General features: G+C 43.3%; 1 protein-coding gene across 3 annotated transcripts in view; it reads left to right on the plus strand.

Moving 5' to 3' along the window:
- The first annotated feature begins 117 nt into the window (after positions 1-117).
- CAMK2A (calcium/calmodulin dependent protein kinase II alpha) overlaps positions 118-20,628 on the plus strand; it is a 77,776-nt gene continuing 57,265 nt past the window's right edge. For 2 of the 3 annotated variants that reach the window (XM_074212643.1, XM_074212644.1), the window contains exons 1-2: positions 118-366; positions 16,311-16,405. In XM_074212643.1, coding sequence (XP_074068744.1) covers positions 305-366; positions 16,311-16,405 — 157 coding nt within the window. In that variant the 5' untranslated portion in view covers positions 118-304. Of the gene's footprint in view, positions 367-16,310; positions 16,406-18,015; positions 18,079-20,628 lie in introns of those variants that run through there. The other variant, XR_012473775.1, reaches the window with a different exon arrangement.

Genomic DNA, 20,628 nt, shown 5'->3' on the forward strand with positions numbered 1-20,628 from the left:
GTTGCTGGGGCAACGGAAACAGGGCGTTTCAGAGGTGGTTGCTATGGGAACCTGGATGCTGACGAAGGCTTGTGAGGCTTAGAGGAGACAAATTGCCCTCATCATTATCTCCAAGCTTGCCAATCAAACCCATTCCCTCATTTCCCTCTGCTCAGGGAAGCGAGCAGCTGGGAGCCCCCAGAGGAGCCCGGGAGAGGAGTGGCATCAGTGAGCTGTGAGCTGTTGCCTGCCTTCCAGCCCAGCTCTTCTCTCCAGCTCCACAGCTCTCCTCACCTGGCTTTGCTTCCTTGCCTTGTTGGGCAGCATGGCCACAATTACCTGCACCCGCTTCACTGAAGAATATCAGCTCTTTGAAGAACTGGGCAAGTAAGTTTCCTTTGTGAGGGAAGTGGGGAAAGCAGGCTGATCTTTGCCCCCCAGGTGGGAAAGAGAAGATGTCTGATTAGAAATGTTGGTTTCTTGCTGGAGTATTGGAGGTTAGGTTCTCAGAGACTCGTGTGTGTGTTTGTTTGTGTGTGTGTGTGTGTGTGTGTGTGTGTGTGTGTGTGTACACCCAGGTGCATGACCTATGAACACTTACTAAACTCACCCTTGCTCATGAACGCATGCAAACACTCCACATACCTTGCACACTAATGCACACACGACTCATATAGATGCACCAAATTGCATGCACATGTATGTACCCACTGTTCTGACTGTGGAGAGTGGCCAACTTTTCTGAGGAAGCTCCTCCCAGTCAAAGTTAGCACCACAGAGAATTTTGGTGGGGGTGCTGGTGAAGGGGTCAGGGTTGGTGTGGGGGTGAGGAAGGAAACAATTATTTTTTCAGGATTAGCCTGATCCATGCAGGGTTTAAACCCTGGTTGTTGGAGGGAGGTTGTAGGGAATGATGCTTAGAAGGCATCTTTGAGTACTTGTGTCTGTAGGAATAGGGAGGGGCAGACCCATGGGATCTGTGGCCCAGCTGTCCTGGGTGAACTCAGGCAGCTGAAAAAGTAGGGGAGGATAGAGAAGTACCCAAGTATGGCTGGTTAACACCAAGTTGCTGGTACTTCACTTAATATTGGCTAGAGTTGGTCCAGAATGGTAAGGGACCTAAGTAGGAAGGTAGACTTTCCTGAAGTTTATTTTCACAGTCTTAGTAGCTTCGGGGATAGAGGATAACAGTGGCATTACTCTCAGGGGGCCTGGAGCCGTAAAGGCTTGTAGGAAGTAGGTTAGACGACATCTGCATTGGGTCATAGGGTTTGCAGTTGTATTGAACCTTAGAGATTGTCTAAAACAAAGCGTCCAAGGCAAAGTGACTTTCCCAAGGTCACATAAGTATTAAATGGGAGAAGCAGGAGTGGACCCTTATTCCTCAGTTTACAAATCTGACATTAATGCTAATATACCCCACATTGTCTCTTTAGCATTTAATCCCTTGTCTTCTGCCCATGGCTGGAGTGCTTGCAAGGCGGAGAGGTACCAGACATTCAGAGTCTGGGTTCCAGCCATTCACTAAGGATGCTGAGAGAGAGTGTGTATGTGTGTGTATGTGTGTGTGTGTGTATGTAGGGAATTGTGCATCTGTGCATCTGCATGCATCTTGTATGAATCCATGAAAGGTACTGGTTTGCATCTGTATGTGCATTGTGTGGGAGTATGAGTATTTGAACATGTGCATCGGTGTGTCTGTGAACACTTGTAAAGGCATGCTGGTGTGGTCTTGCATCCAGCTATGCATAGTTTTGTGGGTCTAAATTTAAGCATCTGTGCATCCATGAGGGTTACTGAATGTGTGTGCATGTATCTGGGAGGGGGCTGGGTCCATGGGAAGGCAAGTTAGGATGGGCTATGTGCGCAAGACCTGGATGTAGGATATGCACATATGCAGGAGGCTATATGCAGATGCTCAGGAAAGCTGCCTGCACATGAACAGGCTGCATGTAAATGTGACCTGTCACAGCGGGTGCATATATGGGACAAACAAAACATAGAATATACCTCTGTATGTATGTTCATGCATGTAGTGCAGGTTCTGTGACTATCTCTAAGAGACTTCTAGTCACATGTACCAGCATGGGTTCAGATTTGGTCTGGGGCTGGGTAAGATGGGAAGAGGCTTCCTCTCTTCTCTGGGTTGGGCAGAGCTGGTGACTTGGGCTGTATGACCCTACTGCACAGGAGGTAAAGGGGTCCTGAAGGCACTGAAGACACATAGCACCTCCAATTAGTCATAAGCTGCTGCCTCTTGGGTTGTAGCCATTTTCCATTTCTCTGAACTGGAGGGCTGTGTGGTGAATAAATAGTGATAGGGAAGAGGGAGAGGGGTGACTCAGTCACTCTAAGTGAAAGTAAAAGTGATGTTTGCCCCAAGAGGAGAAGGATATTATTGAATCTTGGGTGTCTGTGGGGGTGTTGTTGGAAAGTCGCCTTCTAGAGGCTTCTCTTCCATGGTCCTTGGCACTCACATGCAAATGCCTGCTGTTGGCTCTTTGAGGAGGGTGTACCCTGGTGCAAGGAACTGCTGAGATGGGATGTAGTTACAAGAAGGGAAGCAATGGAAGGTGTATGGGGTGGTATGTGGAGAACATGGTTTTTGATGCTTTGGGCAAGAAGGCTGGACACTGGCACAGATTGGGGGTGTGTGTGTGTGTGTGTGTGTGTGTGTGTGTGTGTGTGCGTGCGCGCGTCTATATATGTGTTTATATGCAGGGGGAAGGTAAAGACATTCTGGTAGCTGGCAAAGAATGCAAGGGAAAACCAATGTCCTGGCAGTATAGAGTCATGGTTTAGGAGAGTGTTACAGTCATCTCAGCTCCATCTTTCACCACTGTGGTATATTGACATCTGGGAGCACTGCTTTGGCTGTTTCCCTTATCCAACTCTAGGGGCTTGATCTGTCAGGACTTCTGCCAAAGAGCCACACTAGAGAAGGAGGGTCCATGGCTCTGCCTATCATAAACTGTGTCACCTCTAGCAAGTCACTTTCCTTCCCTTGGCTTCTCATCACTAGGTTAGAGTAAAACCAAAGGATTTCATTGTCTAAATCTTGTGAACCTTTAGGTCATCAAGGTCAGGACTGAGGATGGGCACACAGAGATGACTAGGTATCTGAGATGATTCATGGGTTTATGGTCATCAGAAAGAAACTATGAATGGGGTGGGGGGTGCAGGGGTCTGGCAGGCATGTGAAGGGACCATAAGCTGAACCCCAAATGTGGTAGAGTTAAAAGTTCTCCAGGTCAGTCTTAAGGGTTGGACAGAAGGAAGATGACTAGAATGTGTCAAGGCAAGGTAGGTCTAAACAAATTAGGTATTTAATCAATCCTTGTTTGATTGATTATTCTGGAATGAGGAAGGAGCTACTCAGAAAGAAAATGCCCCCCTCCCCCACAAAGACCCCATTTATCTAGGCAGCATCCTCCAGGGGAAAGAGTTCTGTAATTAGAGGATGGAGAGCTGAGTTCAAGACAGCTAAGATTAGCTGTATAACAATACTTTCACTATCTGCCTAGCAGGATTGTTGTGGGGAAAGTACTTTCTAAATCCCAAAGCCTTATATAAATAGGAGTTGTGATTATGTTTACCTAGGCTACAGAAATAGTCTGGGGTCAGGTCAGGGGAAGTGAGAGGATCCTGGGTAGAGGGGTAGAAAGACTAGGAAGTTGCAATCCAGAGAAGTCTTATGCTCTAAAAAACCATGTGAAGGGTTCTGCCTTCTCATTTGAGGCTGGAGAGACCATGTCCTTGGGTAGGTGCATGGTCTGGGCCTGAGCCTTAACCAGAATTATCAATTTAAGTTTTGCTCCTTCCTTAGTCTGGTTAGTGGCTAGGTTCTCCAAGAGGAGAATGGAGAACCACAGACCCATTTCTGGGGAGGAGGAGGGTTGTAGGGATGCCTCCTTGTGGCTTTGACATTCTCTGAGGCTTTAGATCCCACCCCCATGACAGGTTATAGAAAGGAGGAAGGAAATTATCCTGCGGCAGTATGTAATCATCAGCATTGCTCAAAAAGAGCTTCAGAAGTGGTTTTTATTAGAGAGGGAAAAAGGGGGAGAGAGAGAGATGCATTAAAGAGGGAAGGCAGAGAAGGAGTGAGAGAAGAGTGAGAAAAGAGAGAGGGAAAGGAAGGAGGGAAAGACAAAGGAGAAAGATGCATCAAGAAGTGAAGGGAAGGAGGGAAAGAGGCAAAAGAGCGGAGAGAAGAAAGGGGGGAAGACAGAGAGAGAGAGAGAGAGAGAGAGAGAGAGAGAGAGAGAGAGAGAGACAGAGAGACAGAGAGAGAGAGAGAGAGAGAGAGAGAGAGAGAGAGAGAGAGAGAGAGAGAGAGAGACAGAGAGAGAGAGAGACAGAGAGAGAGAGAATGTAACCCACACTTTGGAAAGGAGAGATTGAAGATTGACTGATTTGGGGGGAAGAAGAGGGTTAAAATGAGTTGGATATCTGCAGGGGCTGCCTTAGCTGGGAAGGTGTGAAAGAGCAAAACAAAGACTTTTAGCTCCTTTTGATGGTGTCTTCTTACTCAGAGCCCTGCACACTGCCCACCTTTCCCAACCCACATTAAAAAAGCCTTCAATAGAAAAGCCCTGGGCAGCTTCTCTCTCTCTCTCTCTCTCTCTCTCTCTCTCTCTCTCTCTCTCTCTCTCTCTCTCTCCTCTCTCTCTCTCTCTCTCTCTCTCTCTCTCTCTCTCTCTCTCACACACACACACACACACACACACACACACACACACACACACACACATAGAAATACCCCCCACACACATTTGTCCTTGGACAGTAACATGGCCTTTTAGAAGGTTCCTAGGAGCCTGAAGATCTAGGTTCAATCAAGTTCAACAAACATTTAAGGGTCTGCTGTGGACAAGATACAAGGGAGACAAAAATTTAAAAAAAAACCCACTCTCTCTTTTCTCAAGTTGCTTACCTTTTCCCAAGTTGTAATTCCCTCCTCTCACTCTGACTTACTGGGAGACCTTTAATGTCATTTCCCTTCCCTGTGCCTGAGGTTTTGGAAATAATATTGATGATAAGAATGAGAATACCTCTTCCTGACAAAGATGTTTTCATGATAAAATGAAGCAATAATAATGCATTAATAGTTTATATTTAGTCCTTAGGAGTCATGACATTATGGAACTTAATCAGTACATGATAATAATCCATCTTTCTCAATGAAAAGTCTCCATGATGCCTTTGGCATTGATGGTTGTTCTTCAGCCTTATCATCATGGATGAAAAGGATATTAGAGTTTCTTACCTCCTCCCTTGTAGACCTACCTCTGAATTCTTGGCTTTCAATAACCTCTTTAGATTTTTTTCTCCCTTTGGGTTAAATTTGATCTTCTCAAGATTCTGCTTTAAAAATGCCAATAATGTTAGGGTGGAAGGAGGAAGTGTGTAATATACTCAGTTCTCAGCTACCTCAGTTTGAAAGAATGTATCAGGATGCCTTCTTCCTGGAAGAGAAGAGATCCAGGGCAGCTTGAGAGCAGAGTAGATCCCTGAGGTAGGTGAGAGCAGGTTATAGGAGAATGGGGCGAGAGGTGCAGGGAAGACTGAGGGTGCCACAGCGTTATAGACTGTCTGACCCTTTCTGGGTCAGACATTCTATGTCCTGGGGTCCCTCCCATCTAGGACATTCTTTGTTCTAAGGTTCCCTCCCAGCTCTGACACTGTCCATATCAGATTCCTTGTTCTCTGATTCTAAGTTAGCCTGAGAGGAAAGGAAAGTCAAGGTTCCTCACAGGCTGGGCTTTGGTGCATTGAACGCGGCTCAGGCGCCCCCTCAGCCACCCCCACACAGGCTGAGACACACTGACAATCGACAGAGCCCTCGCAACACACACACTGACACCACTGCCAACTCCCCCTGCAATCTGGGACCCACAGACTGCGATGGGAGAGCACGCCCTCTCCCCACACCCCCCACATGAGCTCTTCTTGAAGCCCCCCCCCCCACCGCAGTCACCCCCCACACCCCGGGGGAGCTTTCTCTTTACAAAATGAAATATTCCTGATGCTGGAACCCGTGGACACACACAGGCAACCACTCACACGCAGGCTCTCTCTCTCTCTCTCTCTCTCTCTCTCACACACACACACACACACACGTATACATTCGGACATCCTGCTTTTCCAAAGATCTATACCCATAGATACACTGTTCCAACACCTTCACACCATGCAGCTTGTACCCCCCATCACACATAAACATACACACTCAAACACACCCATACATGCACATATACCCCTCCCAAAGCACTATCTCAATACCTTCACCATGATGCACATCCACCTACCCATCCACCAGTCTGACACTGCCCTACTGCCTGATCCTTTGAAGCCTTTTTGCCCCAGTTTGACCAAATGACAACCTCTCTCTGGGTCTTAGTTTCCTCCAATCTTTAAAATGAAGGAGTTGAATGAGATGCCTTCTGAATTTCCTTCAGTTATGTACAAAACACTTTTACAAGAAGGGCCCTCAGTAGACAAAAGCTATTTCTAACATGTGGGCTCATCGGACTTGGGTGCAGGAGAAGCAGCCAGGCATAAGAGAAAGCTTGTCTTTGGACTAGGGACCAGTAGACCTGCCTCTTAATCCTCGCCCTCCTTCTTACTAGCCAGATGACCTAATCTAATTAGGTGGAACCTAATAGAGATAAATGTAAAGTCCTGCTCTTAAATTAAAAAGAAAAAATCAGCAGCCCTGAGGTTTGAGATACAATGGGGGAGATGTGGGCTACCAAAAAAACTAATGAGGTCTGAACTGCATAAATAGAAATATAATGAATGGGGCAAGGGAAGTTATATTTTTACTGTCTTCTCCATTGGCTCTATGATATCTCCAGGGTATCATTTCCAGCCCTGGGAACCATGTTTTAGGAAGGGTATCCTGTAGAAGCAGCAGCAAACATGGATAAGAAATCTAGACCCCAAGTAATGTGTTCAAGTCTCATCTCTGATGAATACTGTCTGGGGGACACTAGTCTAGTCACTTTACCCTTCAGTGATGGCAGGCAACTCTCTCAAACTATGCTTCATAGCAAATGCTTCTTTTGTATTGGTAGAGAAATAGTTTCCCTACCTGGGGACTCCCTATACCACTGAAATCACAGGTCCAGTTAAAAAATGTGAGATCCTGTAAAGGATGGCAGCCCAAGATGGTGAAGGGATTAGAAATTAGGAATTGGTTCTATATAGGAAAATATGGTTTAGGGGTACATGGCTGATGTCAGCAAATATTTGAAGGGTTATCAATTAGGAGAGAAATCTCTCTGGTTTTCCCTGGATCCCAGAGGACAGGTCTGGGACTGATTAATAGAAGTTAAAGTGAGACTGATTTCGGCCTCATATAAGGCAAAACTTCCTAGCAACCAGTATTGCCCAAAGGGAGAATGAGATGCTTCCAGAGTGAATTACTCACCAAGAGAGATATTCAAGCACAGGCTGGATGGCCTTTTGTTGAAAGGTATTATAGAAAGGAGTCTATACTGGGCAAGGGGTTAAATCAGATGACTTTAGGAACTCTGAGATTCTGTGACCTTGGGAAAATTACCTACCTTCTCTAGGTCTCAATCTTCTCATCAGAAAAATATAGATAATTTCTGTTTTAGCTATCTCTCAGGGGAGCTGTGAGCACCCAAAAAGATTACAGCTAATGAGTCAGTCTATCCATATTACATGCCTACTGTGGGCCAGGCATTATACTTAGTGTTGGAAATACAAAGTAAGATAAAAGACAATTCCTGTTCTTAAGGAGCTCCTAGTTTAATGGGTTCATTTTATAAATCATGAAACAGCCACATATGTGAGTGATCCCAAATACCTTAGTGAGCAAACCTTTCCTGTGAGGTATAGATTTCATATGCAATGGGGTATGTGGGCTCTGGTTTATAGACTAAAATTCAGAGCCTTTAGTACTGATCCTAATGTAGTCTGCAAATAAAGTTTTGGGAATGAAAGCTTCTTTCGTTCAAATTCAAGATTTGCCAAACTATATTACCTTAGGCAAATAATTTCTCTTTTCTGTGCCTCATTTTCTTCCTCTATAAAAATAAAGGTGCTGGCCAAGATATTCCCTCAGGGCCTTTCCACTTGAAATTCTATGCCCCTAAGTGTCTTCTATTCTGGTAAAGGGTTTGGTTTAGGCAGCTTCATTTGTCTTTTCCTATCAGGGATGCTATATAATATACCTACTGTGGAATCTCAACCAAAGACATGCTCTTTAGAGACCCTCCAAAAAAAGAGCAAAGAAACAATAGTACTTTTTGGTAGTGGTAGTGGTGGGAGGGGAAGATGTTGCCTATATGGTCGATGATTCTGATAAATCATTCTGCTTCTCTCCTTCCTCATCTCCACCTACTGGCTTCCTGGAAGTCCCAACTAAAATCCCATCTTCTACAGAAAGCCTTTCCCAACCTCTCCATTCTGTAGTGTTCTCTGTTTCTTATTTCCTGGTTATACTGAATAGACTTTTTTTAAGTATATATTTATTTGTTTATTATTTCTCCTGTTAAACTGTGAACTTGACATCAGGAACTCTTCAGCTCTTGGCATAGCCTCCTACATAATAGGCACAATAATTGTTGATTGATGGAATTGATTGTCTAGAAATCTCAGGTTTCTTTATTTCAAAGGACTTCAAAGTTGTTTGAATAGGATGAGTTCCTCATCATTACAAGTAATAAGAATTAAGTCAGCTGATACTTGCTTCAGGCAGAGATTGGAGCAGATGTTCTTTGGTGTGTCTCTTCCAGATCTGAAATTCTGTGATTTTTAAAGACTAGACCCTGCCCCTTCAACCCCCCCTTCCTCCCTCCCTCCATTCCATTATAATCTAGTCTTTCTCTATGAGGGTTCACCCTGTTCTCCAGTCAGGCAGAGCCTTCATTCTGAGAGAGCAGATCTAGAGGCAGGCTGGAAATGTCATTAAATAGCTAACAGTTTCCTCTGATTCATTCATTCCATTTGGACCTAAAAGACCCAGTAGCCCCCCGGGAGAGCCACTTAGTGCCCCAAGGGCCCTCAATGATCTTTTAATCTCTAGGAGGAACAAGTAGGATTATATATAGGAAGAATAGATGACTCCCTCCATGGTATGTCTCAAATGAGATAACTATAAAAAGTGCTATGTAAACAACTTTAAAGTGCTATGTCAACTGTAAAGGGTTATTATTATATGTGAACTAAAAGTATAAGCACTAGGAAGACAACGCCCACTCCCCCCCACATCTAAATAGCCCCTTTGGATCCTGGGAAGTCCACCATTAATAAGACTTTTCTATAAATTAAGCTTGGTTTTTTACAGGCTCTCCTTTCCTAACTCTTCCTCTCCTCTTCATGCTCAAGGTATCCCTGAACCTTACTCCAAGTAACTTATAATAATATTAACTAACATTCATATAAAATAAATTAGTGTATAAAGTATATTATAGAGGCGGCTAGGTGGTGTAGTGGATAAAGCACTGGCCTTGGAGTCAGGAGTACCTGGGTTCAAATCCCGTCTCAGACACTAAATAATTACCTAGCTATGTGGCCTTGGGCAAGCCACTTAACCCATTTGCCTTGCAAAAACTAAAAAAAAAATAAAGTATATTATAGATATTGTTGAATTTGATCTTCCTGACAACACTCTTGGGTAATATAATTATTATTCCCATTTTGCAGATAAAGAAACTCAGGTTCAGAGAGGAATAGGTGACTTGTTAGACTCCACAAAGCTAGTTAGTGATAGTCGGGAATCAAACCCAAACCCTCAGATTCCAAATGTACCCCATTATTCAGTGGCAGCAGCAGCAGCAGGATAGCCAACCTTTCCCTTGCCCCCAACCTTTACTGAAGTATGATCCATGAGGCAAAAATGGTTGCTGGGAAGGGAGATGTAGGAAAAAGGGGAGGGGGCATCACAGACAAATTCTTCTCACTTTACCAAGTTGTAGACCACTGACCCAACCCCTCCCAGAAATATTGTAGGTCTTCTGACAATTCACAATCATTAGCAATCAGAACACGTCAGCTGGAAAGGATCTTTCTGTTTTGTGTCCCTTTTTTTTTCTTTGTAACCCATTCAAGAAAAAAACCAACAGCAGCCAAAACAAGGAATATGTTGGAACTTCTGTTGGTTCAGTGTTCTTCAGCATCAAACAAAATCTTCCATTTCCCAGGCCTTCTGTGTACCCTCAGAGCTGCTGCTGCGTTGGTGTAGGCCAGGGCTCCGGGCTGAGATGGTTCCAATACATCATGTCCTCATGGCATCTGCTAAACTCTCAGGAATTCTGAATTGGAGTATAGATGCCTCCCTGGCAGGGGGAGGTGTGGTGCTAAGCAGGATCAAGAAGCCTGGGGTGACTGGAGAAGGAAAAAAATCCTGCATTGGAAATCTGGAGACCTGGATTATAATACTGGTTCTAGATGACTTTGTGCAGGTACCTTAATAACTTTGAGCCTGTTTCCTCATCTGGAAAATGGGCATCCTAATTACTACCTTAACTTTTACAGGACAGTTTGAGAGAACCAAATGAAATATTGAAGGGTTTAAAAACACAAAGCATTATATAATTATAAGGGGTTATTTTGTTATTCTAGATAGTTTGGCATAATGGATTTAGGACCAGAACTGAAAACTGAAGACCTGGGTTCAGATCACACCTCTGTCTGACACTATCTGTGCAATTTCAGACAAGTTGTTTAATTTCTAGGGTTCCAGACAATTGTCTAAAACTAAATTACTGAGTGGCTAGCCTGCAACCTTGGAGGAGCATTCATTCACCAAGGTCCTGAATTGAGAAAATATTTTTTGCCCCCATTGTTTTGATCCTTCAAGGGATCTATGATCTCACCAGTATGAGTATTCCTTCCCTCTTAATGCAGATCCTCATCACCCTATGCAAGTCTTACCATGTCAATATTCAGTAAATTCCAGCGCCTCCCTATCACCTCCTGGATTAAATATAAAATCCTTATTTTTCACTTAACCCCATTACCTTAAATAAACAAAATTTTGAAAAAATTCTTTGTTGACATTCAAAGTCTCCTTTAACTTGATGGTCCCCCAGTCTTTACCTTTCCAAATCTAATACCTTGCCTCTCCTCTCCTATCTCTGCAATAACAGTGATAACAGCCTCCCTGCTTTTCCTTGACCAAGTCACTACCTTTCCTGACTCCAGGAATTTTCACTTCTTGTCCCCCATGGATGAAATTCTCTCTCTCTTCATTGCCTCTTCCTGGCTTTTGCCAAGTCTCAGAGAAAATCCCACCTTCTACAGAAAGCCTTTCCATTTCCCCCCTAAAAAATCAGTGCCTTGCCTCTGCAGATTAACTCCAGTTTACACTACACATGGGCAGCTAGATGGCACAGACAATGAATGGAGCACTAGACCTGAAGTCAGGGAGATTTGAGTTCAAATCTGCACTGAAATATTTCCAAGTTGTGTGACCCTGGGCAAGTCACTTAACCCTGTTTGCCTCAGTTTCCTCATCAAAATAAGCTGGAAAAGGAAATGGCAAACCTCTCTCATATCTTTGCCAAGAGAACCCCAAAGGGGGTGACAAAGCATTTGAAATTACTGAACTAACATTATTATGTATAGCTTATAAGTACACAGTTGTTTGTATGTTGTCTCGTTCATTAGTTTACCTTGCCTATATATATATGTATTAGGTTTTTGCAAGGCAAATGGGGTTAAGTGGCTTGCCCAAGGCCACACGGCTAGGTAATTATTAAGTGTCTGAGACCGGATTTGAACCCAGGTACTCCTGACTCCAAGGCCAGTGCTTTATCCACTATGCCACCTAGCTGCCCCACCTTGCCTATATTTTACCTTTACCTTCTTTGTATTCCTTTCACTTAGCATGATATCCAGAGTAGTAGGCATTTAAATAAATGCTTATTAACTAATACTAGTACAATTCACCCAAACCTTCTTTCATGTCTTCCAGAGGGACAGACAGCCCCTGAACAACTGAGGGACAGCTGAGATAACAGATCCCTTGAAGGATCAAAGCATTGGGGGCAATATTTCACATATATGAGTTCAGCACTTGGTTATCCATTTATCTCTTTGTATCTTATCTATCTCCTTTTCTAATCCTTCATGATGATAATAAGGCTTAAGAATCCATCAAGTTGGGGTGGCTAGGTGGCACAGTGACTAGAGCACTGGCCTTGGAGTCAGGAGTACCTGGGTTCAAATCTGACCTCAGGCACTTAATAATTACCTAGCCTTGTGGCCTTGGGCAAGCCACTTAACCCTATTGCCTTGAAATATCTAAAAAAACAAAAGAATACATCAAGCACTAAATATTTATTAAGCATCAACCTACTATTTGCCAGGTATAGTCTTGGGAACTTGAGATATGGAGACAAAAAATGAAGTGGTCCCTACCCTCATAAAGTTTACATTTTATTGAGAGAATAAAAACCTATATGCATCAAATATAAACAAAGTAATTTTGATGTGAGAGGAGGCACTGGGGAGAGTTTCCTCTTAGGGGAGATATTTAAGCTCAACCTTGAAGGAAAGGAAGGATTCTAAGATGGAAGAGTTCATTCCAGGCGCTGACAAATAGAATGCTAAATGTGAGGAAGAACAAGAAGAATGTACCACAGAATGTGTGAAGGGGAATAATGCATAATGAGCCTGGAAAAGTAATTATTTAAATAATCAGGTAGAGATGATGGAAAACTTCAAGAATTATGGAAAAGGTATAGAAAATATGTTTTGCAGTCATGTAAGATTCTTCTTGATTCCATTTGGATATTTCTTTTTTGGGCAAAGATACTGGAGTGAATTGTCATTCCCATCTCCAGCTCATTTTACAGATGAGGAAACTGAGGCAAAAAGGGTTAATTTAGTTACCAAGGGTCAACCAGCTAGAAAGTATCTGAGGATGAATTTGATGGGCCAACACATTAGTTTTTACCAGTCTCCCAGAGTTCAATGCTACTAGATGAAGGAAGACAGGTACTGGGGGGGGGGGTGTAAATGCAAGTCAGAGTTCAAGAATCTGACTCCCTTTTGTCTAGAGGGATCACAGGGTCATTGGTGGAAAGGACCTTAGATGATTAAGAGGTCAAGAAAATTTAGATTAACTTGCTAAAGTCCCAACTAGTTAAAATTCGAACCCTGGTTTTTGGACACCAGAGGCTGGGCTCTTTTTATTTATTTATTTAGCAAGGCAATTGGGTTTAAATGACTTGCCCAGGGTCACACAGCTAGTAAGTGTCTAGCCTCTGAGGTCAAATTTGACTCAGGTCCTCCTGATTTCAGGGTGGGTGCTCTATCCAACATATCACTAAACTGCCCCCCCCACCGGGCTATTTTTATACTTTTTTCAGGGCATGAATCTCAGATTGAACTTCTCAGCTGAAGCAGAGGGTCTGAGGAGCAGGAGCAGGAAGTTTCTGAGGAGCAGTATTTCTGATGGGAGGGAATTCAGACAATTCCTTTGGTAGATGGAGTTAGTCAGGTTGAGTCAGCCATGAGGAATGGTTAATAACACCGAAATCTAGAAGTCACTGGTTTAGATGACTTTCCTGCTAACAACTCCCAAGTGAAAGCTTTGCAGTTGGCTCCCAAGCGTCTACTTCAACAGGCAGTGAGAAAATCATTTTCTCAGTGCGATTCTCTGGATGCCCAGGTCCTGACTAGGTCTGCATTCCTTCTCACAGGCCATTAACAATTTTCCACATTCTCAGTGATGAGCCCTGTGCTCTCAGTCCATCTGGCTGGGCCCCCTCCTTTCTCCTACTTCCTTAACTGGGAACCTAGGGCCATCTGGGTGGGGTGCCAAGCAGAGATGATTGGAGACCAGTTAGGAAAGGAACTCCTTGTTCTTTCTTTCTTGTCTTAGCTATTCTTTACAAGGATCTGTGTCATTCTGTTCTTCTTCCTTGCCCCTATGCCATCTGATGACATCCTCCTTGCGCCAACACTCACATCCTGGCTCCAACACCAGCTGTGTGTCCTTGGGCAAATCATTGTACTTTTTTTGACACTGTTTCCTCATCTGTAAAATGGGAATACACCTTCGCTATCTCTCACAGGGTTGTTGTGGAGGAAGTACTTGGAGAACCAGCTATGGGATTGTGAGCTAATATTAGGAATGTGTGAGTGTCTGTGTGGGCGAGTAGAAAGAGCTCTTGCTGGATGGACTTGAAGTCAAAGGACCCAGATTTGAAGTCTGGCTCCAGTAGCTGGGTGATCATGAGGAAGTCATTTAAACTCTTTGAACTTCACTTACTTCATCTGTGAAATGGGAATAATAATTCCTATTTCATGGGGTTGATGTGGGTGGGGAAATCACTTTGTAAATCTTAAAGCACCACATTATTCTATTAATATTATATACTCTGAGCCAGGATTCAGGCTTCTTCCTCTAACACTTCCCACCCCTTCTTACCTCCCCCAGGAGGGTCTCATTCAGCTAACCTCATGCTTCCCATTGAACCTCCTCACATCTCCCCACTTCCCCAGCCCTTATCCTGTCTTGTCCTTTCACACACTCCCTAGCCACCAGCCCCCTCTCCCCCACACCCCCAGCCATCTGCTCCTTTTCCATATAAGAGGGGGGTGGTTGTCCTTGTTTTCAGAGATTTCTCTGCTGCTTCTCAGGCTTCTTAGGAGACAATCCTCTAAATGTGCCTTTGAAACAGCAACAAAAACAAAAGAAAGAAAATGTAATTGAGAAAACCTAGACTTAAAATCTAGCTCTCTCTCTGACAATGTCAAGGCAAGTCACTTCTTCCTGGGCCTCAGTTTCCTCATCTACAAAATGAGCCACTTGGACTTGATAAGTTTCATATGCTCTAAGCATCTTTCTACCTTTAAATCTCCATGACTTAAACTCTAGTAAAACTAGAATTCTACCCAGAATCTACTATATTCCACATTGCCTTTTCTCCCTCCTTCCCTTCCTCCCTCTCTCTTTTCCTCCCTCCCTCCCTTCCTTCCTCCCTTCCTCCTTCCCTCCTTCTCTTCCTCCCTCCATCCCTCCCTTCCTCCTTCCCTTTCTTCCTCCTTCCCTCCCTCTCTTTCTCCCTCCCTCCCTTCCTCCCTCCCTCCCTTCCTTCCTCCCTCCCTTCCCCCTTCCTTCCTTCCCCCTCCCTTCCTCCATCCCTCCCTTTCTTCCTTCCTTCCTTCCTTCCTCTCTCCCTTCCTTCCTCACCCCCTCCCTTTATCCCTTTCTTCCTTTCTTTCTTCCTTCCTCCCTTCCTCTCTTCCTTCCTTCATTCCTTCCCTTGTTTCCTTCCTCCCTTGTTTCCTTCCTCCTTCCCTCTCTCCCTTCCTTCCTCCTCCCTTGCTTCCTTCCTCCCTTCTTTCCTCCCTCCCTTCCTTCCTTCCTCCTCTCCCTCCCTTCCCCCTTCCTTCCTTCCCCCTCCCTTCCTCCATCCCTCCCTTTCTTCCTTCCTTCCTTCCATCCATCCCACCTTTAGTGCTGAAAGGAACCCTCGAGGTCATTCAGACCTATGTATGCTCCATTTTATAGATGAGGAACTAAGATCCAGGGGATTTGTCTGACATCATATAGGCAGCAAATGGCAGAATCTGGATCGGAACCCAAGTTTTTTGATTTTAAAGCCAGCATTCTTTCCTTTGTACCAGTGTGGGGCCACTGTGACCACTAACTCCTCTTTTAACTGTTGAGTGGAACTCTGGAGAAGTTCCAGGAAAAGAAGTCTTATGAATTTTAGTATTTTATAACACCTGAAGACTGCTCTACTTGCAATCCCTTCCAACTCTAATCCTGTGAGCCCATGATCGTAATTAGACTGTAAATTCCCCAACTGTGGGAACTATGGCTCCATGGGATGGAGGTTTAGAAGAACTGAGTTGTATTGTCAGTAGCCCTGGGTCTTATGTCTGTACTAACACTAACTTAGATAAATCCTTTCCTCTCTGGACGCATCAACTTCCCTATCTGCAAAATGAAGGCGTTTGAACTAATAACCTCTATGGAATCTCCTAGCTCTCACTTTTCTTTAAATTTTAGGATGCTCTGAGCCCTCGTCTCTATCCCTACAACCCCACCCTCAGTGGTCCTGTTCCCTTGTGGGGCTATGGTCTCCTACCTCTTGGCCCTGAGTGAGGCCTTTCTCCCTCTCTTGCACTTGTCCACGTACTACTGGTACCTAGACCTTTTCTTCTGGGCCCTCATTTTCTTTCTTTTTAAAAAAATTTTCATCCATTTGTCATGTGTATTTCCAAGTTACAAAATTTCCCTCCACCCTTCCTTCCCACCCCCCTCCCCTCAGTAGGGAACAGTCAGGTTAGCATTTTACACTCATTTTCTTTTGACTTTTTTCCCCCCTTCTCTCCAGGGGTGCCTTTTCCATTGTTAGAAGGTGTGTGAAAGTGTTAGCTGGTCAAGAGTATGCAGCCAAGATTATCAACACGAAGAAGCTCTCAGCCCGAGGTAAGTGAATTGACTGTGGGTTCTCCTGGGATTCTTCTTTCATGTTTCCTACCCCTACACCCCATTCTCCAGTAACTGGGCTTGGGTCAAGGCTAGGCTTTGTCTTGCCTGTTAGAAGGACTAGAAAAGAAGGAGAGAGAGAGAGAAGGGGGAGAAATGACTTTTTTCTCCCTTCTTGAATTCTAATTCTTTGTTCTATAGTTGGCCCTGCATTTGGAATCAGAGGACCTGGTTTTGAATCTTGGCTCTCTGCCATTTACTAACTGTGTGATATTAGAAAAATCACCTTAGCCTTTCTGGGCTTTGGCTTTCTCCTCTATAAAAACATTTTTGGTCATATATCCTTATTTCAGACTCATTCTACCTCCATATCCTATGATTTGACAAATTTACTTGCACTTTGGAATCATACCATTGTGTCTTTCTGAAGATGTACATGCTAGAGGCTGCAGTTTAATTGACATGCTGTTCATTTGGGGGGGGGGGTCTCACATGCTACTTTTCAACAAGTTGTAGGTAAAGTAGAGGCTTTGTAGAAATCCTTTTCCTTCTGGGTATGATAGAGGCCTAAGATAAAAAATGACTTCTTGACTTCTTGTTTTTCCTTCCCCCAATCCCTGAGGCTATTATAAGTGCAGGAATCTTATATTGACTCCTATGAAATTTCATCAGAGTTATCATGGCATAGATAACAGATTGTTGGAAAGCCTGAATTCAAATCCTGCATCTCATGCCAAATGGCTGTGTGACTCTGGCTAAATCATTTAACCTTGTTGAGTCACAGATAACTCCCCAATAATCACTCAATCTGATGAGTATTAAGTGCTCACCCTATTCAAGGCATTGTTCTAGGTGCTCAGGATACAAACATAAACTAAAAATGTGATCTTGACCTAAGGAGGATTTTTACTCTCTTGGGGAGGAGACTGTTCCATATTTAGGACCAAGAATATACATGATAATCTGTAGAGGAGAATACAAACCAAGGGGATCAGGAAAGACTTTCTTCATGTGAGAGATGAGAACTGAGCTGAACTTTGAAGGAAGTCAGGGATTTGAACAGATTGAGGTAAGAATTGAGGCTATTCTAGGCATGGGAGAACCACTTGTGTAGGACAGAGGTAGGAGAGGAATGCCAAGTTGGGAAACCTCAAGTAGCTTGACCACTAAGTTTGGTCTACTAGGAAGTCTATTATTTGTTACTACTAGAGTAGTAAGTCTAATATTTGACTACTAAGTTAATGAATGAGTTAAAATAATCAATTGATGGAGAAATTTCTCATGCCATTGAAATTTTAACATATTGATATAAACTTCATCATATTAAATTTGATTTAATTTTTTGGAATATAATCAGCTATGGAGTTAGATTTGTAGCTGATAGGAATTCACCAATCTATGCCTTCTTTATCTTTCAGTCTTTCTTCTACATGAATGGATGGTCCTACCCACTTAAAGTAGTGTATTTTATGAATATCAATGCTTATATTGATGTTGTCTTTTGGGTTTTCCAGATCATTTTGTCATAATGGTTCTATGAGGTAGCTAGGATATTATTATCTCCATTGTACAGAGGAGAGGAAGAGACAAGCTCAGAGAGGTAATGGTCCTTGCTGAGGGTGACATGGCTATTAGGCATCAGAGGTGGAAGTCCAGATCTCTTCTGACACCAGGTCCAATGCTCCTCTGACTGCTCCAGTTACCTGTTTAAGTTTGTGTAGGGTGCAAGAGGATCCCAGTCCATTGCCTTCTGGCTTCAGTTCTTATTACTTTTCTTTATTGTCTTCCAGAATTAATGCCAATGGCCTGAAGGGTTCTGTGTCAGTTAATCTGGAAGAATGACCTCCTCTCCCAAACACCATCATAGGCCTGTTTGAGATTGACATAGATTGGGCATGGATCAATTGTGTTTCTGCCAGCAGCTGTGAAATACTGACATTTGGCGCCTTCCCAATTTTATCTGGTCTCCTTGGAATTTCAGTCTTATGTCAGTCAGGTTAGCCAGAGCCAGGTATCAGATGCCCCTGAAAACATTGTAGTCCATACCCTATAGACTCTCATTTCACTCAGACCAAGTCTTGATACCACTTTCTCCCAGAATCTGAAGGCATATCTTTTTCCCTGGTCCAAGACTGGTTGTTAGGAAGATACCCACAAATCCCCCCCATTGCACAGGGCCCTCCAAATAGGACTAACTCCAGTTAGAATTGTGCCTGAATAAGTCCTAGGGGTGGTCCAGGACCTGAGACAAGTGACAAAAAAAGGACAATGCTGGACATAGATTCCTGTTCCTCACAATGCTTGCCCCAATTCCCTTGCAGATCTGCTTGCAAAGTAGATAATTCTGCTGTCCTTTTCTATGTCCCCAAGAGGTAACAAAAGTCTTTGTATCAACATGGGGCCTCTTTTCCCACCTACTCCTTGCAGTACTTGACTCAGCCTGTATTTCTTTTTAAAAAATATCTTATCTATTTATTTTCCCAGCCACATGCAATGGGGGTTTTCAACAATCATTTTTTTGCATTGAGTTTTACATTTTTCTCCCTCCTTCCCTTCCTTCCCTCCTCCCCCTAACAGAAAGCAATCTAATATAGGCTTTGCATGTATATCTGTGCTAAACATAGATCCACATTAATCATATTGTGAAAGAAGAACCATATCCAAATGGAAGAAAAAAACATTAGAGAGAAATAATGACATAATACATAAGATAACTTTTAAAAATTGAAGATAGTAAGCTTTGGTCTGTATTTAAACTCCACATAGATACAGATGGTATTTTCTATCACAAGTCTTTTACAATTGTCTTTGATTATTGTACTTCAGTCAGCATTTCTTCTTGGGTTGGGCAGAGCATACAATTCAGTGGGTTACTTTCAGGATCAGAAGAGGTAGTTTAAACATCTCACTTTAAATTTTGTTAAACACTTTATATTATCTCATTTGATCTTCACAAAAACTCTGAGAAAAATGCTATTCTTGTTCACATTTTGCAGATGAAGAAATTGAGGCACAGAGATAGATTAAAGGGACTTTTCCAGGATCACACACACTAGTAAGTGTCTGAGACAGGATCGTAACTCAGGTCTTCTTGACTTCAACTCTATGCTCTCCACTGTGCAAAGTGCCACATTGGTAACAGAATTCTACTTACTGAGGTGTTGGGTGACCTTGGATAAGCCCTCTTCCCTTACATGTCTTACATGAAGTTGTTCTTCAGTTGATTATTCAGTCGTGTCTGATTCTTTGTGATCCCTTTTGGAGTTTTCTTGGCAAAGAATTTGTCAATTCTTTCTCCAGCTTATTTTATAGTTGAGGAAACTGAGGCAAAAAGTTTGATCTAAGCTGAGGGTCCATGTTGATTCAAACATTTTTGTGGCCTCTTGGGGACATGGAAAGGGACAGTAGAATTGTCCCCTTTGCAAACATGTGTCACACATTTAGTAAGTATTTAAGACTGAATTTTAGATCTTCTAGATTCCAGACCTGGGGATCTATCCAGTGCATCACCTACTGATTAAGGTCCACTGCTTTCAAGATCCTAGATCTCCTTAGAGCTTAGCCTTTCAATAGGAAAGACTTGACTTGTACAATTTCACTGAGCAGATTTTTTTTTCCTACTGGCTATTTAGGCACTGGCAACAAACAAAAAAGTTTCTTATTTCTTATTCCTGGTAGTATTTGGAATAGCTCCAAGCATCTTTAGCTCTCTGGGGAGTCTGTTCCTGGCCTCCCAATCAGAAGAGCAGCTCTATAGGATTCAGAGTAGAAAGTCACCTGAGAAATATTGTTCAGTGACTTTATTTTACAATGAGAAGACTGAGGTTCAAAGTTGGGAGTGACTTCCCCTGAAATCACACAGTAAATAAGCAGAAAAACCAAGATCTTTCCCCAAATCTAGTTCTTTCTCTTCTCTACCAAGTTTATTGCTTTTTACATCAGTGTGAGGGGGGAAGGGATGTGGAAGGTTCCAAGGTCATTGTGGGAGGTAGTGGTGATGGTGGTGGTGGGGTAGTGGTGCCTGGCTCCTGGTTTTCATCTGTGTTTGGGAATGGGGCTGGAGAGCAGTTGGTTCCTTTGGCACTCAGCCATCCCATAAAACAAGGAAGCCTCTATGACCAAAATCCCAGGCCTGAATAAGCAATGGAACCTATCAGCTAAGCATCTCCGGTCCAACTTTCCTTTTTCTGTACAGTTCTGTGAAGGTTATGGCCAAAGCCGTG

This window comes from Macrotis lagotis, chromosome 1 (assembly GCF_037893015.1).
Source record: "Macrotis lagotis isolate mMagLag1 chromosome 1, bilby.v1.9.chrom.fasta, whole genome shotgun sequence".
NCBI classification, from domain to species: Eukaryota; Metazoa; Chordata; class Mammalia; order Peramelemorphia; family Peramelidae; genus Macrotis; species Macrotis lagotis.